Consider the following 24,856-nt stretch of genomic DNA (forward strand, 5'->3'; position numbering starts at 1 on the left):
CTCATCGACACTCAGTTCAGCTGCATTCAGCAGCAACAATTACACTTACAGATTCTTACACACTCCGTTAGGGTCTTTCTCTAATATATATATATATATATATATATATATATATATATATATATATATATATATATATATATGATCATCCACTGTGGACGCACAAGAGCAACCAGCACGGGCAAGTCCTGAACAACCGTTCTTGTCAGAGCGAACATTACTGACTCACACCTCACATCTTCCTCTTACATGATGCTGCACTCCACGTTGCATTACACTTGCACCTCTCATTCCCACATCATAGACACCTTCAGTATTTCTCCCTCCTTCCCCTTTCCTTAGTGTTTGGGTTGCGCAGGTCCGCCAACCACACCAGGTATTGAGAGGTCACTAATCCTCCACTGCTTCTTATCTCTCTGGGCTATCTCTAACTTTCCTCGCATTTGTGTGTGTGTGATTGCACCTGTCATAGCATAAGTTAAGATTATAGAAGCATATTCGGGGTAACTCTGCACTGTCTTCTTCTTTTGTAAATATTGCATGTCTTTTGCCGCACCCACAAATTCCTTGCTTTCCCCTGCTGTACATTTGTAATAAATCTCACACTGTGCCACATAATTTTCCTCACTTTTGTTAAATAAATGTGCCTTTTAGAAATGTACCCAGGTCATTTTTGTCTTTTCCTCCATTGGTCTGGCATGCTCCGCACCATACCATAGCCAGGATGTTATACCCCAAATCTGCTTTATAGCCGGTGCAGACTTGGCAGCTCCGCTTGGCTGCATTCGATACGGTAAGTTAAGCAAGTACGCATCGAGGGCCCGATTCCCCGATAAGGAAACCATATGTTCCTAGTTAAACGGTTCTCAGACTGAGGACACTGGGTCACGTGGTCAAGTTATTAGCGACCTGCCGCAACCCAAAGTTATTTGTGTGCGATGGCCTGCGATTCCCGGTGAGTCCAGAGAGGAATCGGGGACAGCCCCTCCATCGTAGTTCCCCCGCGATCCGGGGCCGCGACTATATTGTTGCGGTTCTGGGAACCACATCTCTCCAAAGCAATGGCCTCCATCAAACAGTGGTCTCCAGACAGTTATTTCATTAATATACATAGTTAGACCCGTCCTTGTCTAATGGGACAAACGGGACAAGTACGTTGTGTGACTCTCAGTTAGGTCTGATTATATCTCTTAACTTCATTCCTACTCTTTTTCTCTATTCCTGAGACAAATCCAAGCAACAGCTGCCTGTAAAAGCCATGGCCACGCCCCTCACTAAAAATGCGTCTTCTCAAAAGTCAGCACAAGCATGGACAGCCCGTGCCGTGCCTAGGGGATAGAAAAACAGACCACGACTACCACTAGACAGCACGGAACGCGTGCAGCACAGCGACAACCCCCACCCACTGTTCAGGAGACCAGAAGCATCACCAACACGACGGCACCACTGCAGGAATGCCGCGCCCGGGGGAATATAGGAACAACACAACAAATGCCAACGTTATTAAGTACGCAGGTGGCGCGCTCTTTTCAACCTCAACCTTCATCTAATAATTATATCCAATCTTTTCCTTCAATTCCTGACACAGATCAGGGCCGGCACCACGCACGGCACCACGCACGCCACCACCTTTGATGAATAACCGCATACTCGAAGGCGGGCAATCCCACGTGCAGCCCGTGATAATTTATTATCGTACACAGAGCGGGGCACGAATAATGCACATCTTGTTCAGGTCTGCACATGGGTTTACAATAGTATCTTACCGTCAGTCTTTGACCACCGAGGCCGCGGGTGTCTCCCACGGACGGCAGACATCTTCTTGCCCTCCGCCTGGCGAGGCTGCCGCCAAGCAGAAGCGTGCTGTATGGCCAGGATCGCTTGGGCCGCATGGCGTACGGACAAGCAGCCCATTGACCAGCGCAAACCGCCGGTTGCTGGGGCACGGCCCGAGAGTTCGGAGCAGGGCGATTCGTGTCGCTGTGTTCGGAGTGAGACGATTCCACAGCTCGGAATCATCTTGCCGGATGTAAAGTGGTGCCGCTTCCGGCCATCACGGCTGGCCCATTTGCTGCCCAGGGCCCAAGAAGAGCGCCCGATTTGGGTGAAGACATCGCTTCGGGTCGTCGCCCCCGCCCCACACCTCAGAGTCTATAAAAAGACAGGTCACGGGGCCGTCTGTTGGTTCTGTTCCTGTCTGCGTTCCTGCTCATCGTTCCTGTCTGCTCGCTCCTGTTGGTTTTTGCTCGTCCCGCCCACTCGCCTGCTGACTCCACCCTTCTTCACACATCACTGGCTCCACCCACCTACCTGATTCTGTCTGCCACTACGCCCACTCGCTTTTGACTCCACCTTTCTCCACCCACCTGCCTGATCCTATCTGCCACTCCACCCACTTGCTGCTGACTCCGCCCATCCTCCCTTCACCAGCTTGCTGCTGACTCCGCCAAAAGTCCCTCCTTCATGCCTGTCGGTCGCACCCCATTCTCTGGATCGATGCTTCGCTGCACGAAGAGCCACGAAGCAGGAAATGACGCACCAGCTGTCAGGGAGGTATCGCCCAGTGGAGCATCCCCCCACAACGTACTAGGTGGTGCGGTCGGTCAATCGTGCAAGGTATTGAGTGAGAGACCGTTAGCCTCATCTCCTCTCCTTTTTTCTTCTCATCAACTCTTCTTCATCAGGGTGTGTGTGTGTGCGTGTGTGTGTCTGTCATGGCGCCTGTCCTTGGTTAAGTTAAGATTGCAGAAGGTATATCGGGATAACTCTGCTCTGTGTCTGCTTTTGTAAGTTGCTTGTCTCATTGTCGCACCTTACATTTCTTGCTATCTCGACTCACATACAACATTAAACTGTGCCACATATCTTTCCTTGCCTGCCTGCAATAAATCCTTTGTAGAAATGTTCCCTGCTCATTTTTGTCTTTTCTTTCATTGATCCAGCATGGTTCGTACCCTCGCCCAGCCGGGACTTTATTCCCAACGATCCGTTCCTTTTCACCAGTACATCCTTGGCAGTGCCGCTCAGCTGCATCTGATCCGGTAAAGTGATCCGGTTCAGACAAGGCGTACTCTGGTGATGAGGCAGGATAACTGGCAACTGAGATGAGATTGGCAAATCTTCTCACCATTCACATTAAAGGTAAGGCAAGAGAGATTGGTGTTGTGTACATCTTGTTTTTTTCATGAGGACTATGGTGCTATGATAAAATGAGTCCTTCATGTTGATATTCATACTAAGATCAATGAAATACATCTCAACATCTTCAGTTTATGATACTGCACACCACTTTTTCCGTTATCGAATGTGCCGATATATTGACAGTTTGAAAAATGCAGTATGACGTTGACGATATTTTTTTCAACATCTTATCGAGCCAATAATATCAAGCTATCGTCCAGCCCAATTACATACACAAAGTTTCATTGAAATTGATTCAACATGTGCCCAAAATTGCATTTTTTGGTGATCAACCATTTGACCTGACTCCAATGATACTGCTCTTGCACCTTCTTTACATGTGCTGATCATCGCTACCAAGTTTGGTGAATTTTTGCCCAAGTGTTTAGGAGCTAGCGTGACGAACAGACGAAGCCGATTACAATATTCCCCCGTTATTTTTCAAAAATCATGGGGATCATGAGGTTGCAGGATATATATTGTTGCGGATTTGCGCCCGCCGGCGTGCGGACGGCCACGTAACTCGAATCGCGGCACGTCGCCCACCGGACGGACAATCCAGTCGTGACCCTCTCGGACTAACGCCGGTAACCAGTCATGGGTGGACCTTTCGGTCTCACCACGATCGTGCCAATCGGCCGCCGCGTGGGATAGGGTTGCTCGCCAAATTCGACCTACCTAAGTACCCACACGGAGGGTAGACTGGGCGATCGCACCTCGCCGCAGGTCGACTTCGGACACGGGCCACTTAAGCGACCCGTTCCGTACTATCGGGATAACCGAGCGGTGTTATTCGTCGGCCTCGGCGGTTCGATTAATTATCGGGCGTTTTAGCCCACGACCAACCCTTTACGTGAAGCAAGATGGGGATTCAATAGAGGAAAAGACGAAGCGAAGCGGGAAAACAGTTCAACATGAAGCACATTTATTTCGCGATGAACGGAAAGCACACATATACAATTCCACCAAAAGCACATGTAAAAGAAGACAATGCAATATTACACAAAAAGCAAATGCAACAATGCAGATCTAACCGACTACCGGGCACACGGCAACACTTATACAATTTTACTTCACAGACGGCGCCGACAACACATATTCCCAAAGCAAAAGAAAAGAGAACCACCCTCCAGGATGAGGCGGGCCTGGGGCCGAGACCGTGTCGGGCCTACCCGTCTGATGATGTGACGCAGAGGGGCCCCCTTTGTCGCACTATCTCAGCGCGGGGGGAAACAGGAGGGGGTTGCTGATGCTCGGGGGAAGGAGGATATTACCCTGTCTCGGGTCCCGCGGCGAGCGTCTCCTCCTCCACCTCGGTCGCGTTGCTGGCCTCTCCCTGTGCAGCTCCGTCCTGGAGCTGCACCCCCTCGTCGAGCACCCCCTCGTGCGACGCGACGCGAGCACCCCCTCGTCCGCCTTCGCCGCCGTCACCTCTCCACAGCTCCGTCCTCTTCACTCTGACTAGTACCACTTCTTTCCAGCTCCACCGACGACTCTCTTGAACTCCGCACACTTCACTCTCAACTTCCAACTGAACTGCCTGACTGACGAACGCAGCCGTTTTTATAAGCCCCGTGGCTTCGCTCTTTCACCCTTGACCCTCTGCCTCCGACCCTTCACCTCTCTTGCTGGCTCCCCATTGGCCCGAGGAAAAGTGGGCGTGAATGCTTTTTGATCCATGAATTTGCATATAGCGACCGCCCTCCAACGCCCTGGAGGCGGGGCCAAATCGCCCCTCGCTCACCGATTGGATGGAACAAAAGTGGGCGTGAGTCGTTTTTGATCCGTTTTCTGCGGAAAGTCCGTGATGTTTTTGAACACGCTGCTCGGTGCGCGCCCCGCACGAGTCCAGCATCGGCGCCCACGAGTGGCGCGAGATGGTGTGGATGACGCGACGGTGGCGAGTTGTGACGGTAAAGGTCGTGGCGATTGTGGTGAAGCGGCGTTGTGGTTGGTGGTTGTTGTTGTGAAGCGGCGTTGTGGTTGGTGGTTGTTGTGTGATGGCTGTTGAGACGTGGTTGGTGGTGGTAATAATGGCGGCTGGTCCAAAATAAAGATAGTAAAAGAAAAACGGCTATCCTGAAGAGTCGCAGCCCGACTAATGACATTTATTCCCTCGAGACAACGGGTTTGGGCCTAACTACACATATACTTACCGAGATATCTCACCTAAGGGACCTGAATGGTGGTTTGTGAATTTCGTCAACCACAACACTACCCCCTCCCCTTTTTACAGACTCGTCCCGAGTCGTCAAATTCTCGTGTGCCATCATGTGTAGTTTTCCCCTAGTACATTTTACCTACGGATCCCTGAGTGCGACATTCATGGTATTCGTGTCCCCAAAATAAATAACCTGAGGGCTGAGTAACTACCTAAACAAACTCACTCACACGGACGACTTAAATAAAATTGCCGGCGCTAAGACAAACATGCCGGGGGCGCACTCATATTTACAGTACATCTTAACCTTAACTTACAAATTTTACACTAAACCATGGCCCAGGATCAATGGACTCTGCAAAAAGAAAGCAGTTAGCAGGGAGCCAGGCTGCTCGCATGCAGTCTCTGGCTCAAACAATGCAGGTGACGGAACGTGGCCGGCTGCTCACACGCAGTCCAAGGCCTTCCCTTTTGAACTGAACGCAGTGAACCACAACGGTGCATGGGCCGCACAAACGTAGTCTCCGTGCCAGCTCAAGTGGCACACGCAATGAACACACGAATGGATGGATGAACACAAACACGGTGCACGGGCCGCCACTGCAGGCCCGTGTTGTAGCTGCCAACAGGGCAGTTCTTGCAGCTTGCAAACTGTTGCCTTGCGGATCCTGGCGCACATGGAAATGAACAGGGGGGGGCAAAGCAAAATTGAACGGGGCTGGTGGACGTGGGCAGTGGGCATGGCATGGCAAAGGCAGCAGGCAAACACAGCCCGCAGAAGAAGGCCGCTGCAGGCAAACACAGCCGGCAGACGAACTGGCCGGCACAGGCCTTGAAGCACAGCAGCTGCAGACGATCCGGCCGGCACAGGCCTTGCAGCAACACAACAGCTGCAGATGATCCAGCCTGCACAGGCCTTGCAGCAAAACAGCCAGCCGGCAGATGAAGTGGGCCGGCACGGCCTTACAGCAACACAGCCAGCAGATGAAGCTGGCCAGCCTTTGCCGTCAGTGGAGGTTGGTGGAGGGAGTGCGGTGGTGCTGGCCACTCGGAAGGCGGGCTCGGACCTACCTACCTGTCTCCCTCCCACCTATCGCCTTTGCCTGTCACTGTACATACCCACTCCCTTAATTTGTCAAACCCCAATTTAGCCCCAACTTTTTTTTTTTTTTTTTTTTTTTAACTTCCCCACTATAAATCGTCCCCTAACCCCCTTTACTGTCCTTGTTCGGCTAACCTATCCTGTCACCTAGCCTACTCCCAACCCCTACGTTCCCTTCCCGGAGGGAGTAAGGGAGAGCTAACGTCCTGTGCCGAGGCCCAACTCAAGCCTCAGAATGGCCTCCCCAGAGTTCAGCGATCTAACCCAAAGTGGGTCCAGCGGCCCACAACGAGAGCGAGGGGATGGATGGTGCAGAGGGGTACACTTCCTAATCTACCCTAACCATTAACTGTTAAACTACCCCGGGGCTTTCAACAAGCGCCTCTCGCTTAAACTATTGGTTCTAACAACCCAGATTCCCGTCGCCTGTGTTGGTGTCCTCACAATTTCGGGCCTCGCCCCCCAATTTTCTCTCCGTGCCCTCACACGGGCTCATGGCTGGGACACGTGGCTCCCTTTGGCAGGCACGACCCTCTGCCGAATCTCCCGCTATGGCACCCCCGGGCACTACACTGCCTCCGAGCCTACCAGCTCCCTAACACCGGGGAGTGCCCCCCATGGCACCTCCCCTGAAACGCACACGTGGCAGGCTGGCTTCCCGGGCCCCTTTCCGAGGGTCACCCGTGCCCACAACACTGCCCACGCGGCTAATGGTGCCCCGGGCCCCCGCACCAAGCAGGTGCACCCGTGCCCACTACGCTATCCCGGCCCCCCATGGGCCCTTGGCCTACCACGGCCGACTAGCCTGGTGCCCGGGGTACCCACTCAGCGATACTCACCTTTCGCAGCCACGCTCCCAGCCCGTCAACAGGGCTCCTGCACCCCTCCAAACGGGTTTCGAGCCTACTTCCCCACCAACAACAAAACGACTTCCATTTTTCAATTTGACTAACCCCCTAACTCACTTTACTCTGACCCCGGGGTCCCTTGGGCGGGAGTCACTCCTCCCCCCAATCACTCATCGCACCATGCAGTCCCCATTCGCTCCATACACACAGACCCGCTGGCCTTACTCACTCACCATGTACTCACCTCACAACTCACTAACTCTTCAACACACACACACTGCTGAACTCTGCCATTCTCCTAACTACATCCCCTAACTAACTCGTGCTCCCACGTCGTCCCTTAAACTACAGCACGTTCCTTTTAACACTACGTAGCTAAGCTACGTCCCGCTACACATCCACAAGTCTGTCACTGTCTCCAAGTAATTCATTTTATTTCCCCACCTAAAGCTCATCTAAATCCCTCTAACTCATCCATTCCACGGACTCCATGAGGACTTACCCCTGCCCCATGAAGTCGGTCTAACTAAGCTAACCCTTCCCCCGAACTAGTTTCCATCGTGTGCCCTAGTAAGGGGGTCTTCCACCCCTTGCCCAGGAATCCTGTGCACCCGAAAGTGAGGCTTGCTTTTTTTTTTTTTTTTTTTTTTTTTACATGCGCAGCACCAGCGCGGCAACTCCCAGCTCGCGCACTTTGCACCTGCCCGTGACGTCATGCAGCTGCACGTGTACCTCGTCCCTCCTTGGACGGTACCATCCGGCAGGGATACCCCTCCTGCCGGATTCCAACCCCACGTGCAGCCATGGCGTCACCGTGCGCATAAAAAAAAAACACAAGCCCCACGTCTCGAGGGGTTCCCCACGCGAACACATGTGCTTTGCCCGTTGGAGCTTAACACACACGATCGCGTGGAGAACCCGTCCGGTCCAAATCCGTGATCCTGCCTAAACTTTGTCCGTCCGCGGGATCGGCAAATCCACCGCGTGCGTTTCCGGACCGGGACTTCACTCCCGCAAGCGAGCACGTGGGGGCCTCGTGCGTTGCACAGCACGGACCTCGTGCTCACTGCTGGGTGAACCCAGCACGGTCCCCGAAACAACTACAGCCGCAACTCGGCTTTCTTTTCTCACATGTCGCCGTCGTCGCCTCCATTCCACCCACGCACACCTGCGTGTAACGACGCTCACACACCTCACCATTACATTCACCCCGGGAGACGCGGCTGCGTGCTCCCGCATGCCAACCGACATCTCCCTCACATACCGCTCTCTCACACACACGGTCTCCCTTACACTCGGCCGTTCACTCACGCATGCTGGGGCACTCACCCGCGGTGCCTCATCCACACACCGTGCCTCACTCACACACGCGGGGGAACTCACCCGCGGTGCCTCATCCACACTGGCCGTTTCATCCACACACACGGCCTCTTCCACACACGGTGCCTCATCCACACACGGCGTGCTGGGAAGCACGTACTCTGGCACCATCGCCACCACACCACTCACACACGGGGCCGCTTCCACACACGGGGACGCACTCACACCTTGCACCACACACACAGGGACAACCACACTGGGGATTCGTGTCCCCACAAGGGTCTCCGGGGCCTCTATACCCCCCAAGCTCTCCGTGCACCCGTTCACAGCACTCGTCCCCTCAACCTCGCAAAGCACGACCGAACCCACCTGGTCGTGACTCGCTTCAAGGGGGCATACTCCCTCCCCTCGTTCCTGGAGGAGGCCATCCAACTGCTCGCACCGGGTCTCTACGCAGTCCGCGAGCTCACCCCCATTATCCTCCACTACCTCCGTGTGTGTGTGTGCGTCACTTACCCCGTCTTCATCGTGTAGTCTTCCCTCTATCGTTCCCATCTCCCGTGTCTCTGCCAACTCAGTCACCTCTTCCCTTGTCTCAACTATAATTATTTCCTTTGTCGTCACCTCGTGTCTCGTCTCACACGTTTTGGTCTCCCCATTTAATTTTTCCCTTTCGGTCATCGTCACGACCCTCGCCCAACACGCCCCCCGAATTATTTTTTCACCCGCCTCCACCGCGGGCCTGTCAGCCGTTGCACCCCCACCCAGCTCGTTCGTTCCTACACGTGGAGTCGCCATTTTAAGCTCCCTGCTAACGGCCTTCATGCCCGCCTGCAGGCATCGGCCCATGTTCTGCGTCTCCCCCCCGGAGCTTTTTCGTTTCTTCCTTCATGTTTGTTTCCATTTTAGTTTTCATGCGTTTTATTTCGTTTATAAATTCATTTGCGTTTGTATCCATCCTCGTTTTCACTTCGTCCATTTGCTTGTTCATGTTCGCTGTCATTTCCGCCAGCATGGCGCATAGCTGGGCCATGTCGGGTGCGCTTGGGTGAGCCGATTCGGCAAAGATCGGGGGGTTTTGGCGGAGGGGGGAAGGGGAGGTGTCATACACCGCAGCCGCTGCCGCACCTATTTCGGGCTCTGGGTTCAGGTGGGCGAGTTCGTTTTCCTGAACAATCAACATTTCCTGCACGGGGATTTCGTCCTGAGCCATGGATCCTACATTACTACACATATACATTTCTAATACCCCCGGCTCCCGCTCGCCTTGAGACGCCATCTTATTTCTCGTGAAGGGTTAATTTAGCTCGCTCGTAATTTGGAGGGAATCGGGGGTCGCTCCTCTCACCCCTGGACCGATTCCCGTGAATTTAGCCGGAGACAGCAGAGCCCGTTTTCCCGTTCTCCGTTACCAGTGCCGCGAGGAGGGCGATGGGTTTATATCGCACGACCTGACACCAGTGTTGCGGATTCGCGCCCGCCGGCGTGCGGACGGCCACGTAACTCGAATCGCGGCACGTCGCCCACCGGACGGACAATCCAGTCGTGACCCTCTCGGACTAACGCCGGGAACCAGTCACGGGTGGACCTTTCGGTCTCACCACGATCGTGCCAATCGGCCCCCGCGTGGGATAGGGTTGCTCGCCAAATTCGACCAACCTAAGTACCCACACGGAGGGTAGACCGGGCGATCGCACCTCGCCGCAGGTCGACTTCGGACACGGGCCACTTTAAGCGACCCGTTCCGTACTATCGGGATAACCGAGCGGTGTTATTCGTCGGCCTCGACGGTTCGATTAATTATCGGGCGTTTAGCCCACGACCAACCCTTTACGTGAAGCAAGATGGGGATTCAATAGAGGAAAAAGACGAAGCGAAGCGGGAAAACAGTTCAACATGAAGCACATTTATTTCGCGATGAACGGAAAGCACACATATACAATTCCACCAAAAGCACATGTAAAAGAAGAAGACAATGCAATATTACACAAAAAGCAAATGCAACAATGCAGATCTAACCGACTACCGGGCACACGGCAACACTTATACAATTTTACTTCACAGACGGCGCCGACAACACATATTCCCAAAGCAAAAGAAAAGAGAACCACCCTCCAGGATGAGGCGGGCCTGGGGCCGAGACCGTGTCGGGCCTACCCGTCTGATGATGTGACGCAGAGCGGCGGCGGCGCCTCAACTCCGCGGGCCTCGCGGACAGTGTCTGGGAGGGGGTGGGAGAGGGGCCCCCTTTGTCGCTCTATCTCAGCGCGGGGGGAAACAGGAGGGGGTTTCTGATGCTCGGGAGAAGGAGGATATTACCCTGTCTCGGGTCCCGCGGCGAGCGTCTCCTCCTCCACTTCGGTCGCGTTGCTGGCCTCTCCCTGTGCAGCTCCCGGCACCGACGCGAGCACCCCCTCGTCCGCCTTCGCCACCGTCACCTCTCCACAGCTCCGTCCTCTTCACTCTGACTAGTACCACTTCTTTCCAGCTCCACCGACGACTCTCTTGAACTCCGCACACTTCACTCTCAACTTCCAACTGAACTGCCTGACTGATGAACGCAGCCGTTTTTATAAGCCCCGTGGCTTCGCTCTTTCACCCTTGACCCTCTGCCTCCGACCCTTCACCTCTCTTGCTGGCTCCCCATTGGCCCGAGGAAAAGTGGGCGTGAATGCTTTTTGATCCATGAATTTGCATATAGCGACCGCCCTCCAACGCCCTGGAGGCGGGGCCAAATCGCCCCTCGCTCACCGATTGGACGGAACAAAAGTGGGCGTGAGTCATTTTTGATCCGTTTTCTGCGGAAAGTCCGTGATGTTTTTGAACACGCTGCTCGGTGCGCGCCCCGCACGAGTCCAGCATCGGCGCCCACGAGTGGCGCAAGATGGTGTGGATGACGCGACGGTGGCGAATTGTGACGGTAAAGGTCGTGGCGGTTGTGGTGAAGCGGCGTTGTGGTTGGTGGTTGTTGTGGTTGGTGGTTGTTGTGAAGCGGCGTTGTGGTTGGTGGTTGTTGTTGTGAAGCGGCGTTGTGGTTGGTGGTTGTTGTGTGATGGCTGTTGAGACGTGGTTGGTGGTGGTAATAATGGCGGCTGGTCCAAAATAAAGATAGTAAAAGAAAAACGGCTATCCTGAAGAGTCGCAGCCCGACTAATGACATTTATTCCCTCTATAAAACGGGTTTGGGCCTAACTACACATATACTTACCGAGATATCTCACCTAAGGGACCTGAATGGTGGTTTGTGAATTTCGTCAACCACAACAATATATTGTTGCTGATTCGCGCCCGCCGGCGTGCGAACGGCCACGTAACTCGAATCGCGGCACGTCGCCCACCGGACGAACAATCCAGTCGTGACCCTCTCGGACTAAGGCCAGGAACCAGTCACGGGTGGACCTTTCGGTCTCACCACGATCGTGCCAATCGGCCCCCGCGTGGGATAGGGTTGCTCGCCAAATTCGACCTACCTAAGTACCCACACGGAGGGTAGACCGGGCGATCGCACCTCGCCGCAGGTCGACTTCGGACACGGGCCACTTTAAGCGACCCGTTCCGTACTATCGGGATAACCGAGCGGTGTTATTCGTCGGCCTCGACGGTTCGATTAATTATCGGGCGTTTTAGCCCGCGACCAACCCTTTACGTGAAGCAAGATGGAGATTCAATGAAAGAAAAGACGAAGCGAAGCGGGAAAACAGTTCAACATGAAGCACATTTATTTCGCGATGAACGGAAAGCACACATATACAATTCCACCAAAAGCACATGTAAAAGAAGAAGACAATGCAATATTACACAAAAAGCAAATGCAACAATGCAGATCTATCCAACTACCGGGCACACGGCAACACTTATACAATTTTACTTCACAGACGGCGCCGACAACACATATTCCCAAAGCAAAAGAAAAGAGAACCACCCTCCAGGATGAGGGGGGTAGACGGGCCTGGGGCCGAGACCGTGTCGGGCCTACCCGTCTGATGATGTGACGCAGAGCGGCGGTGGCGCCTCAACTCCGCGGGCCTCGCGGACAGTGTCTGGTAGGGGGTGGGAAAAGGGGCCCCCTTTGTTGCACTATCTCAGCGCGGGGGGAAACAGGAGGGGGTTGCTGATGCTCGGGGGAAGGAGGATTTCACCCTGTCTCGGGTCCCGCGGCGAGCGTCTCCTCCTCGACCTCGGTCGCGTTACTGGCCTCTCCCTGTGCAGCTCCCGGCACCGACGCGAGCACCCCCCTCGTCCGCCTTCGCCGCCGTCACCTCTCCACAGCTCCGTCCTCTTCACTCTGACTAGTACCACTTCTTTCCAGCTCCACCGACGACTCTCTTGAACTCCGCACACTCCACTCTCAACTTCCAACTGAACTGAACTTGACTGACGAACGCAGCTGTTTTTATAAGCCCCGTGGCTTCGCTCTTTCACCCTTGACCCACTGCCTCCGACCCTTCACCTCTCTAACTGGCTCCCCATTGGCCCGAGGAAAAGTGGGCGTGAATGCTTTTTGATCCATGAATTTGCATATAGCGACCGCCCTCCAACGCCCTGGAGGTGGGGCCAAATCGCCCCTCGCTCACCGATTGGACGGAACAAAAGTGGGCGTGAGTCGTTTTTGATCCGTTTTCTGTGGAAAGTCCGTGATGTTTTTGAACACGCTGCTCGGTGCGCGCCCTACACGAGTCCAGCATCGGCGCCCACGAGTGGCGCAAGATGGTGTGTCTGCAATGGTGGCGAGTTGTGACGGTAAAGGTCGTGGCGGTTGTGGTGAAGCGGCGTTGTGGTTGGTGGCGGTTGTGGTGAAGCGGCGTTGTGGTTGGTGGTTGTTGTTGTGAAGCGGCGTTGTGGTTGGTGGTTGTTGTTGTGAAGCGGCATTGTGGTTGGTGGTTGTTGTGTGATGGCTGTTGAGACGTGGTTGGTGGTGGTAATAATGGCGGCTGGTCCAAAATAAAGATAGTAAAAGAAAAACGGCTATCCTGAAGAGTCGCAGCCCGCATGAATGACATTTATTCCCTCTAAACAACGGGTTTGGGCCTAACTACACATATACTTACAGAGATATCTCACCTCAGGGACCTGAATGGTGGTTTGTGAATTTCGTCAACCACAACAATATATACATTTAAGATGATCAGAGAAGATGATTTAAATGGTAAAATTGTCAAGTGATGAGATAAAAGCGAAAGTGTTCTCACATTGAGATGGTGATATCGAATTAACAAATGGGTCGTATTTCAGTTTTTGGTATGAAGTTGTCCTACAAAAAGCTATATTTTAAACATAGGGGCAGTACCCCTGGGTGTTCACCTCGTAGCAGCTGCATAAGATATCAGATTTCAAGGTAAGCTTTCACATTTATTACATGCATTGAGTTTGCTTAATGGTTAAGGTGGCTGACTTAAGATCTGAGGGTCTTGAGTTCAACCCCCTGTTTACCAATGAATTAACACCAGGTGGGTTGACTCAGCCTGTCATCCTTCAGATGTCAACAAAATGAGTACCAGCTTACTGGTAACAGGGGCATCGCATCAGCGGCACAGCTGCGCCCTCAGAAAATGATGCAGCCAAGAAGCCACAGACTGCATACAAATAAATAACATTAGGGGCAATGCCCCTGTGTGCTCACCTGGCAGTGGCTGGATAAGATAATCAGGAAATTACTGGTAGGCATGTATGACCCAGATAATATGTAATGGAGAAGAAAGTAAATACGTCTGGATTTTTTTTGTGCCGTGAACAAACTTTGGTACATCACGGGTGATAAAACTTGTGATCAAGTTTCATAGGGTGTGTGTAGTTTCTGAGAAGAAAGCAAATGCCTCTTGGGGGTTAACCCCCCAAAGACCGCAATTTATTTAATGCCATGAGCAATCTTTGGAACATCATGGGTGATAAAAGTTGTGGTCAAGTTTTATCATACTTGGGTGTGTAGTTTCTGAGAAAAAAGCAAATACCTATTTTGGTGGGCAACCCCCCAGTAAACTCCCTCCATACCTCAGATCCTCAGATCTCAGTAAACCCCTCAGATCCCACCTTTTTAATGCCGTGAATAAACTGGTACGTCATGGGTGATGAAGGTTGTGGTAAAGTTTTATCGAAATTGTGTGTGTAGCTTCAGAGAGAAAAGCAAATACATATTTTGGGGGACATCCCCCATTGACCCCTTTAGACATCAAATTATTTAATGCCATGAACAAACTTTGGTACATATACCATGATGAAGGTTGTGGTCAAATTTTATCGTTTTCAGAGAAGAAAGCAAATTCCTTTTTTTTGGGAAGGGGGGGGGGCATACACCGCCTTGGAGGCCAATTTTTCTGTCATGAACAAACTTTGGCACACCATGGGTGATGAAGGTTGCAGTCAAGTTTCATCGGAAATATGTCAATTCTGAGAAAAAAAGCAAATATCTCTTTGGGGGGAGGGGTGGGGGCTGGGTGGGGGGGGCAACCCCCCGGAAAACTCCCTCCATATACCTCCTCATACCCCGATTTTATTAATGCCGTGAACAAACTTTGGTACATCACAGGTGATGAAGGTTCTGGTCAAGTTTCATCAGAGTTGCATGTGTAATTTCAGAGAAGAAAGCAAATACCTATTTTGGGGGGCAACCCCCATAGGACCTGATTTTTTTTTTTAAATGCCATGAACGAACCTTGGAACATACACAGTGATGAAAGTTGTGGTAAAGTTTCAATGAAATCTTATGTGTATTTTCAGAGAATAAGTTGAAAGTATTTGTGGACTGACGACACGCCATCCCATAAGCTCCCCGGAACTACGTTCCAGGTGAGCTAAAAATAATGAAAATGAAAATGATATTTGGGGAGAATTTTTTTTTTATTTCACCTGAACATTGCTGGGAAGATTATTTTGAGTTCGTTGGTCCAGCATTTTGTCATAAAATCAATGAATACTGAATATCACATACCTTGGCAGGACTTTTTACCCCTCGCCCGAATTGGGCTAAGGGGTATTGTCGTCACAGGCGTTGTCCGGGCGTCTGTCAACTTTTGGTTTCCGTCAGTTTCGAGGAGAACGCCTTGTCCGATTAAATCCATTTTTGCAGTGTGTGTTGGGGCTGGGTAGAGGAAGGTTCCTTTCGAAAATGGGCGCGCTGCGATTTTCAATGTGGCCTCCGTGGCAGCCATCTTGAAATTGGTTTCCATCGATTTCGAGGAGAACGCCTCGTCCGATGAAATCCATTTTTGCAGTGTGTGTTGGGGTTGAGTAGAGGAAGGTTCCTTTCGATAATCAGTGCAATGTGATATCCAATATGGCGGCTTGGGCAGCCATCTTGAATTTGGTTTCCGGACAATAACTTGAGAACGGCTTGACAGATTGATTTCATTTTCATGGGGGTATAATGGGGGTGGTTAGAGGAAGGTTCCTTTCGATATACAGCACAATCCGATATCCAATATAGCGGCTAGGGCAGCCATCTTGAATTTGGTTTCCGGACAATAACTTGAGAACGGCTTGACAGATTGATTTTATTTTCATGGGGGTATAATGGGGGTGGTTAGAGGAAGGTTCCTTTCGATATTCAGCACAATCCGATATCCAATATGGTGGCTGGAGCAGCCATCTTGAATTTGGTTTCCGGACAATAACTTGAGAACGGCTTGACAGATTGATTTTATTTTCATGGGGGTATAATGGGGGTGGTTAGAGGAAGGTTCCTTTCGATATACAGCACAATCCGATATCCAATATGGCGGCTAGGGCAGCCATCTTGAATTTGGTTTCTGGACAATAACTTGAGAACAGCTTGACTTATTGATTTCATTTTTTGTGTGATATAATGGGGGTGTTTAGAGGAAGGTTCCTTTCGATATTCAGCACAATCCGATATCCAATATGGTGGCTGGAGCAGCCATCTTCAATTTGGTTTCCGGACAATAACTTGAGAACGGCTTCACACATTGATTTTATTCTGGCGAGGTATAATGGGGTTGAGTAGAGGAAGGTTCCTTTCCAAAATGGGCACGCTGCGATTTTCAATGTGGCCTCCGTGGCAGCCATCTTGAAATTGGTTTCCGTCAATTTCGAGGAGAACACCTTGTCCGATTTAATCCATTTTTGCTGGGTGTGTTGGGGTTGAGTAGAGGAAGGTTGCTTTCAAAAATGGGTGTGCTGCGATTTTCAATATGGCCACCATCTTGAAATTGGTTTGCGTCAAGGGGCTGAGGGGTTACGCCCGCTTTGTGGTGCTATTTTTATACGAGTGTTTTAGAAAGGGGGAGGGGGGCATAATCACGTATCATGTCATGGAGAGGTTTACACTAATCACCTCGATCGTGGTGCAAAACCAGAGCCATTCACTACCCACCCCTTCATGAGTCATGTCATGGAGCGGTTCAACTTAGCTCTCATACGAGCCTTGACATTGTATACAAAAAAAACCCTTCACCCTCGAGAAACCATTTTGGCGTGGCTGCAATGGTAAATCTACAGTGAAGGTTAAAATTGTTAATGTTCTCTACAAGGAGATCAACGGAATGATCAAGTCTAACCACCCACTCCAGCAGGGGTCGGTCAACACACACCATGCCACATGTGACAAGGGAAAGTTGCAAGTCGTCACAAACAAATGTTTTGAAATACTGATTGTAATTTAATTTATAACACTCTAGTCCCTGTGCCTGTCACACTTTTCTTATCCCCAAACCAGAGCATTCACTACCTCTTTAAACTCACGAACATCTAATGGAGCGGTTTCCCAGAACGACCCTCACCTCTGACCCTCACCTCCGGGGTAAACCAGAGCATTCACTACCCATTTAAACTCGGGAGTCTCACTTCCCAGAACCAGAACCACTCTCCACAGTGCAAACGAGAGCGTTCACTACCCGCTTATGTTTTCTGCGCATTTCTTCACTTGGCGGATGCTAAACTCGTTAAAGCCATAATGTCTGCCCAAAACACCTCACCTGGTACCCTCAGTTATGCGCTCGTGGACATTTTGATTTGATTACATTTTCTCGTTTAAGTGAGTTTTCCTTGTATCGAATCGTGAGTTTGTTTATTCACTTTTTTTTCTCTGCCCGTTTTCACATCCGTCTTCTTTTGTTCCTGGATTCTCTGTTTTCGTCATCCCATGCCTTCTTATAATAAAATGTTATCTTATAATAAACATTGCAGATTTAGCACATGAGAAACCATTTCAGAGTGGCTTCAATGGCAAATCCATAGGGGTGGTTAAAATTGTTGATGTTCTTCATAAAGAGATCAATGGAATTAACAATTCTAACCACCCACTCCATCAGGGGGTCAGCAAACACACACATGCCACCTGTGATGTGTACAAGGGAAAGTTGCAAGTCATCACAAACAAGTTTTAAAATATTGATTGTAATTATTATATTAATACACTAAGCAATATTTTGTGGACGTATATCCTCCAAAACTGCCAGACGGATTGTCACCGCTTTCGGCATGCGGGTGCTCTGTGGTCTAATGTACAGCATAAGCTATGTGAGATCATGCCAGACGGACAGGTTTGGGAATTTTTGGCGATTTTCTAATTTTTACATTTGTTTGCATGGCGACGTGTGACATCACCGCTGAGGCGCAATGACGTCATGACATCAGTCATTCGCTGACGTCATTACGTCTGTCGTTGACAGACCATCACCGCCGAGAGGCGTAATGCCACTCCTAGAAAACAGCGTCTGCAATGTAAAACCCTCTTCTGCACATGCTGACTACCTCAGAAGGTGCATTTTACACAAAAAAATGTAACAAGAAATATTATATATAAAGAAATTCTATAAATCACATTGTGAACACTGGATATATTGACGTCCTAACAAACACTCAGTTTAGAAACTTCGTGCGGAGCGCGGGTTTGGCTAGTTTAATTTATAACACTCTCATCCCTGTGCCTGCCACACTTTTCTTATCCCCAGTCCAACATCAGCCCATCATGTCATCGGTCCTCCATCCCTGAACCCAGATTCAAAATATTAAAAAAAATTCTGACTGCCAGACTATGCTTCCAATCATGTTGAAATTTAAAACATATTCCCCATGACTACTAGATCATAATTGTGACATTTCACATCGATTGATGAAGCGGTTCAAGAGAAACAATTTTTTTAAGATTTTTTTTTCAATCCAATATGGCTGTCAGACAATGTGACCTATTAATTAATTATTCGTCAACACACTGGTATCCCGAAGGATTGGGGAACATGTGGGTGAAGTTTCCACTCGATCTGTCAAACCGTTCTGGAGAAGATTTTAAAAGTTTTATTCTTCAAAAAAAAAAAATCACAGCTGCCAAACCATGTGACCTATGACATCATAGGTGGATAACTTTTTGTTCCTCATGGATAGGCGATCATACCTGTAAAGTTTCACCTTAATCTGTTCAGCAGTTTCAGAGAAAATTTATGAAGCTTTTTATGTTTAAAAAAAAATAAAAAAAAGGCTACCAAACCACGTGAATGACATCATCAATCCCCCTTCCCCCCATTCAATTTAGCCCAAGATGACACTCAAAACTTTTCATACTGATTGGATAAAGCATTTGACATGAAATTATGATGTCATAACGAAGCCACCGATGACGTAAAAAAAAATCATTCATTTCCCATGGGTAGTACTTCATATGCAAAATTTCAATTTTTTCCATGAAGCAGTTTCAGAGATACTAAGCCCCAAAGTTTTTTCCTTTTCTCCAACATGGCTGCCACACCACTTGATGTACGACATAATTATCAGTAAAACGATCTACATGAGTAGTTCCACCAATGGTGAAAATTTTGTGTCAATCACATAAGCGATTGCAGGGAAAACAGGGAAAAATTAGCATGGACGGGCGTACGGACGGACGGACAACCCAAAAATATAATTTCCCCGACAACTTCATCAGCGGAGGCATAAAAACCTCTTTTGAGTTTTGCTCAAAAAATACCAACTTCAACCAACCGTAATGCCTTCTACAAACTTTACCTTTTTTGACAATTAATCACCAACAATACAGAAAACCATGAGCTACTTTTACCAACATCTGCTAATCCAATATGCAAACACAATGAATCCTAAGGTTTTCAATTATGCTATTTCACAGAATACTCGTCAAGGAAGCACGAAGCAGAGCCAAATGTACATAAAAGTAGTAAAAGTAAATGGATGTACTTCTATAAATAAACCTATATACACACTGTACATAAATACAAGAAAGAAAGAAAAATGAATGAATGGAGACAAATATGAGTAACTAAATAGATAGAAAGAAAAATAAACCAAGTTGAATGGTGTCTGAATCACATATACAGTGCGTATAGAAAGTCTACACCACCTTTCAAAATTTTCACCTTTTGTTGCCTTATAGTCTGGAATTAAATTACATTAAATAAGTTTTTTTTTCCACCAATACACATCGTAACACAATATCCATGTGAAAAACAAATTCTACAAATTTCAGAAAATTGATTAAAAATACAAAACTAGAATATCTTGGTTGCATAAGTGTCCACCCCCCCCCCCCCCGAGGTAATACTTGGTGGAAGCACCTTTGACAGCAAAAACAGCTGTTAGTCTGTTGGGATAGGTCTCTTTCAACAATGCCCAACTTGATTGGACAATATTTTCCCATTCTTCTGCACAAAACTTTTTAAGCTCAGTCAAGTTGCGTGGGGAGCATTGATGGACAGCAATCTTCAAGTTGTGCTACAGATTTTTGATTGGATAATTTAGGTCAGGGCTCTGACTGGGCCACTTAAGGACATTTATATTTTTGTTCCTTAGTCACTCCAGTATAGCTTTGGCTGTGCGCTTTGGGCCATCATCATTCTGAAAGGTGAACTTACATCATTATTTTAGCTTTCTTGCAGAAGGCAGTCTGTTTTCCTCTAGGATTTTTTCTGCATTTTGCTCTATCCATTTTACCTTCCATCCTGACAAATGCCCCAGTCCCTGCTGATGAGAAACATCCCCATAACATGATGCTGCCACCACCATGCTTCACAGTACGGATGGTGTTCTTTGGGTGATGTGCTGTGTTGGGTTGGGTTTGCACCAAACGTAACGTTTTGCATTTAGGCCAAAATGTCCCATCTTGGTTTCAGCAGACCACAAAACCTTTTGCCACATGGCTTCAGAATATCTGGAGTGTTTTTTTGCATCCCTTAAAGGGGATTCAAGGTGGGCTTTTTGAGTGATGGCTTCTTTCTTGCCACCCTACCGTACAGGCCAGAAATATGGGGTGCTTGGGATATTGTTGTTACATGCACACAGTGACCAGTCTTTGCCATAAAGGTATGTGGCTCTTTCAATGTTGCCATTGGCTGCTTGGTAGCCTCTCTGATCAGTCTCTTCCTTACTTGGTCAACCAGTTTGGAAGGAATGCCTGATCTCGACAGGGTCGTGGTGGTATCATACCCTTTCCACTTCTTAATGATCGTCTTGACTGTGCTCCAAGGGATATTCAAGGCCTTTGAAATATTTTATACCCAATCCCTGATCTGTGCCTTTCTACAACTTTCTCCTGGAGGTTCTTTGAAAGCTCCTTTATGCGCATGGTTGTCATTGCTGTGAAATGCACTTCCCAACAGAGGAAACCTACAGGAACAGCTGATTTAATTCTGAAATAATCAGAATCATGACAATTTTATACATGTGGGGGCCAATTAACTTGGTGTGTAATTTTGATGGTGATTGGTTACACCTGAGCTAATTTACAATTTATAATATAGAGGGGTGGACACTTATCCAACCAAGATATTCGTTTTGTATTTTAAATTCATTTTCTGAAATTTGTAGAATTATTTTTTCACGTGGAAGTTGTGGGTTACGATGTAGAAATAAAGGTGGGAAAAAAAAAATCTGATTTAATGCAATTTCATTCCAGGCTATAAGGTAACAAAAGGTGACAATTTTCAACGGGGTTGTGGACTTCCTCGAGGCACTGTATTTTAATAACCAAAAGGTGACTATATAATGTATAATTGCCATTTTAAGTTAAGAGGTAGATGTGAAGGGTTAGTAAGCAAATTTTAAAATTCTCAAGTGTCCAAAGGAAAGTCTCATTTACCTCAGAGCAGGCAAGCTCTCCAGGTGTAGGCCAGTTGGTGATGTCACTGAAATCACTTGCCTAAGAAGAAAGTCAAGGGTGAGTCTCGGTACCTTGAAAAAAAATGCTGCACAACAGCTGAGGAAAGCAACTGGTTCATGCATGATTGTACTTCACTTCTGAACTAGAAGGGCATTCGGGAGAGCGCATACCTCCTCCACGCAATTCCTGATCCACAAGAACATAACAGGCCCATTACATTTTTGACGTATCATGCTATCTATCGTTTTTGGCCCGATCTCTCAATGGTGAAGAATCACTTTTAAAAAATTCTAGTAGTCGGATCCGGATCCGGATCCGGATCTTCACCAAAATCTAATCAGTTGGTCCTTGTCACACACCGAACCTGTCCACAAAATTTCATCCAGATCCGTCCACAACTTAAGATATCCTGGACACAGACAGACGGAAAGGGGTGAAAACAACCTCCTTCACCTTCAGTGGCGAAGGTAATTATAAAAATTTAAAAGGGGAAACATCAAAGTAGTGGAAGGGGGGAAGGGGAGGTGGGTGGACATTTTTCCATACTCGAGGCCTTATTCGACAAAAATATGACAAAAGTTACACTTTATTGTTGAATACACAAAATTAGAGAAACATTTTAGATGCCTGTACAATTGTAATTGATTGTTACCTGTTTTTCAGCCTCTTTACTAAGTTTTGATGATTTTTAACTTGGAGGCAAGTAAACAGAAGCAAACACTAAATACCTCACTGATGGGCTGAATTATCTCCTTTCAGCCAGTGAGTGATATCACATAAAGGCAAGATGGTGCTTTAAGGTCATCATAAATCAAGCCTTGGCAGAGTTCAAGCACGTGAGTGTCGATATGACAACAGGTAGCTCAATGTATCAAGTCCAAATTCATAGATTAAAGCTGCATGTTCTCTAAACAGCTAGCTTTACCTTCACAGTTTTCTTCTCTTTCATTTTCACACCTTTGATAACCTTGGTTGAAGAAGGAGAATCTGTAGAAAAGTAACAGCTTGTATGCAATGTCAATTGGCTTTGTTAAAGGCTGTACCGAAGAACCTCATTATGAATAGTACAAGATTGATTTTGATAAAGGAAGAGCAGATAACAATAAAGAATTTGGGGTATTATTACCTCCGCCACCGAAGGTGAAGGAGGTTATGCTTTCACCCCTTTCTGTCTGTTTGTCTTTCTGTTGTCCGTTTGTGTGCAGGACATCTCAAAACCGTTGTGGATGGATTCGGATGAAACTTTGTGGACAGGTTAGGTGTGTCGCAAGGGCAAATTTATTCGATTTTGGTGAATATCCAAATCCGGATCTGGATACGAGAATTTTTTTTTTTTAAGTGATTCTTCACCATTGAGAGATGGGGCCAAAAACAATATTGTACTGTAAAGCATAATATTTCAAAAATGTATTGGGCCCAATATGTTCTCGTGGATCAGGCATTGTGGCGGAGATATGCGCTCCACCGAGTGCCCTTCTAGTTGGAGCTAAATTAGTCTCAAACATAACCCGAAGGGCACTCGGTGGAGCGCATACCTCCGCCACATAATGCCTCATCCACGAGAACATATCGGGCCCAATACATTTTTGAAATATCACAAGAAATATTTCATCGTTTTTGGCTGTATCGTCATCAATCGGATGAAAATTGATGATTTTTCAGATTGAAATTGATGATTTTAGAAGTTTCACCTTGAGTTGACCTTTCACCATTTGACCTCAAATAGTTGGTTTCCAAATTCAGTGATGCACTCTGCAAATCCTATTCAGCATTCAAGTTCATAGGATGTAAACTGACGATTTTTCAGAAGTTTGACCTTGAGTTGACGTTTGACCTTTTAACCTCAAAAATAGTTGGTTTCCCAATTCAGTGACAATATGCAAATTTTGTTCAAATTTCAAGTCAATCGGATGAAAAATAATTTTAGAAATCTGATCTCAAAATAAATAGGCTTCTCAGTTGAGACGACCTCCACGACTTGGTAAAGTTTCGTGACTATCGGCTTAGAATTGTGACCTGAAGGTGATAAACAGACAGAATAACAAAATCGACTGCCCAATAGCCTTGAAAAATCTTTGATTTTGCAAGTAACAAACAGATGGAAAGGGGTGAAAACATAACCTCTTTCACCTTCGGTGGCCGAGGTAATAAGCAACATGAAATTGCATTATAGCAGTGAAAACAATGTTCTGAAATTTAAAGTCTTTTAAGAGGGGAAAGGCAGAAATGGTAAAAACAAGGGTGGAGGGAGCTTTTCTTGTATCTCTTGTAAATAAAGTTTCAAACAGAAAAGTAAAATGCAATTGAACGTTTGACGCCGTTCAACATCAACGTCACCCCAAGCCAAGGTAACGGGTATAATCAAAGTCAATGTAGAACTGACCATGTTCTTCTTTATCCTCGTGACTTGCTGTTTTTAACTGGATTCGGCTCCAAGGATTCACCGGAGGTGGAGGGGCAGAAATGACCCGTTGGACACCACAGCTGGGATCTGTCTCTTTCGAAGGTGACTTCGGGCTTGGGGAAACCCTTGATGGAGCTTCACTGGTCCCACAATCTTTAACAGTTAGGCCGTCTGTCTCTGTCAAAGTAGCGACTTTAGCTGCCATGGCAGAAACAACTGCAAACAATGTAGAAAACAACACCACTTTTGTTAACTCACGCATGCAACACATGTTTATCCCATGTATATAATCTAACTTAATCACCAAATAGAATACCAAGACGTAATTGACTACTTTATGTGTATGTGCTTTGACCTGCCTGAGAAGAAGGTACACGGTGTCCTCTTAAAGGCCCACAACCATCAGAATATTTTATTAACTCCTGCAAATGCTTTATCTACTGCTCTGTCCAATGCAGTTACAAGTTTATGTGGAATGTTCATGCAGAATGAGAAAAAAATCACAAGTTGATAGACATTTTGCTTTGCCCCATGTTGTTAATGCTGTGGAGACACATTCTGAAGAATTGAGAGTCGCCTCAACTTTGGAAGTGTAACCAGGATGGAGTTACTGGAACAACGTGTGCATCTTGGAGTTGTTTGGGAGGGATGGAGGGTTGAGAGAGCAAAGAGAACTAAACCAGAGGAGAAGCAGTATAAAATAGATGTCACTGAATTGTATGCAATGTGAGAGCAGCAAGACTTGTGATTGGTCTCATGGCAGGAGAATCCAATAATTTTGAAA

General features: G+C 48.0%; 1 protein-coding gene across 5 annotated transcripts in view; it reads right to left on the minus strand.

The window, feature by feature from the left end:
• Positions 1-24,856, minus strand: part of LOC147010870 (la-related protein 1-like) — a 221,043-nt gene that overhangs the window by 142,349 nt on the left and 53,838 nt on the right. For all 5 annotated transcript variants that reach the window (XR_015052200.1, XM_085858857.1, XM_085858860.1 and 2 more), the window contains 3 exons: positions 24,052-24,288; positions 22,594-22,655; positions 21,648-21,707 (listed from right to left, as the gene is read on the minus strand). Coding sequence is in view for 4 of the 5 variants with exons in the window: in XM_085858857.1 (XP_085714983.1) it covers positions 21,648-21,707; positions 22,594-22,655; positions 24,052-24,288 (359 nt within the window). In the remaining variant the exon portion in view is untranslated. The remainder of the gene's footprint in view (positions 1-21,647; positions 21,708-22,593; positions 22,656-24,051; positions 24,289-24,856) is intronic.

The sequence above is a fragment of the Eptatretus burgeri genome, chromosome 16 (assembly GCF_056783735.1).
Source record: "Eptatretus burgeri isolate ZD-2024b chromosome 16, Ebu_testis_v1, whole genome shotgun sequence".
Lineage (NCBI taxonomy): Eukaryota > Metazoa > Chordata > Myxini > Myxiniformes > Myxinidae > Eptatretus > Eptatretus burgeri.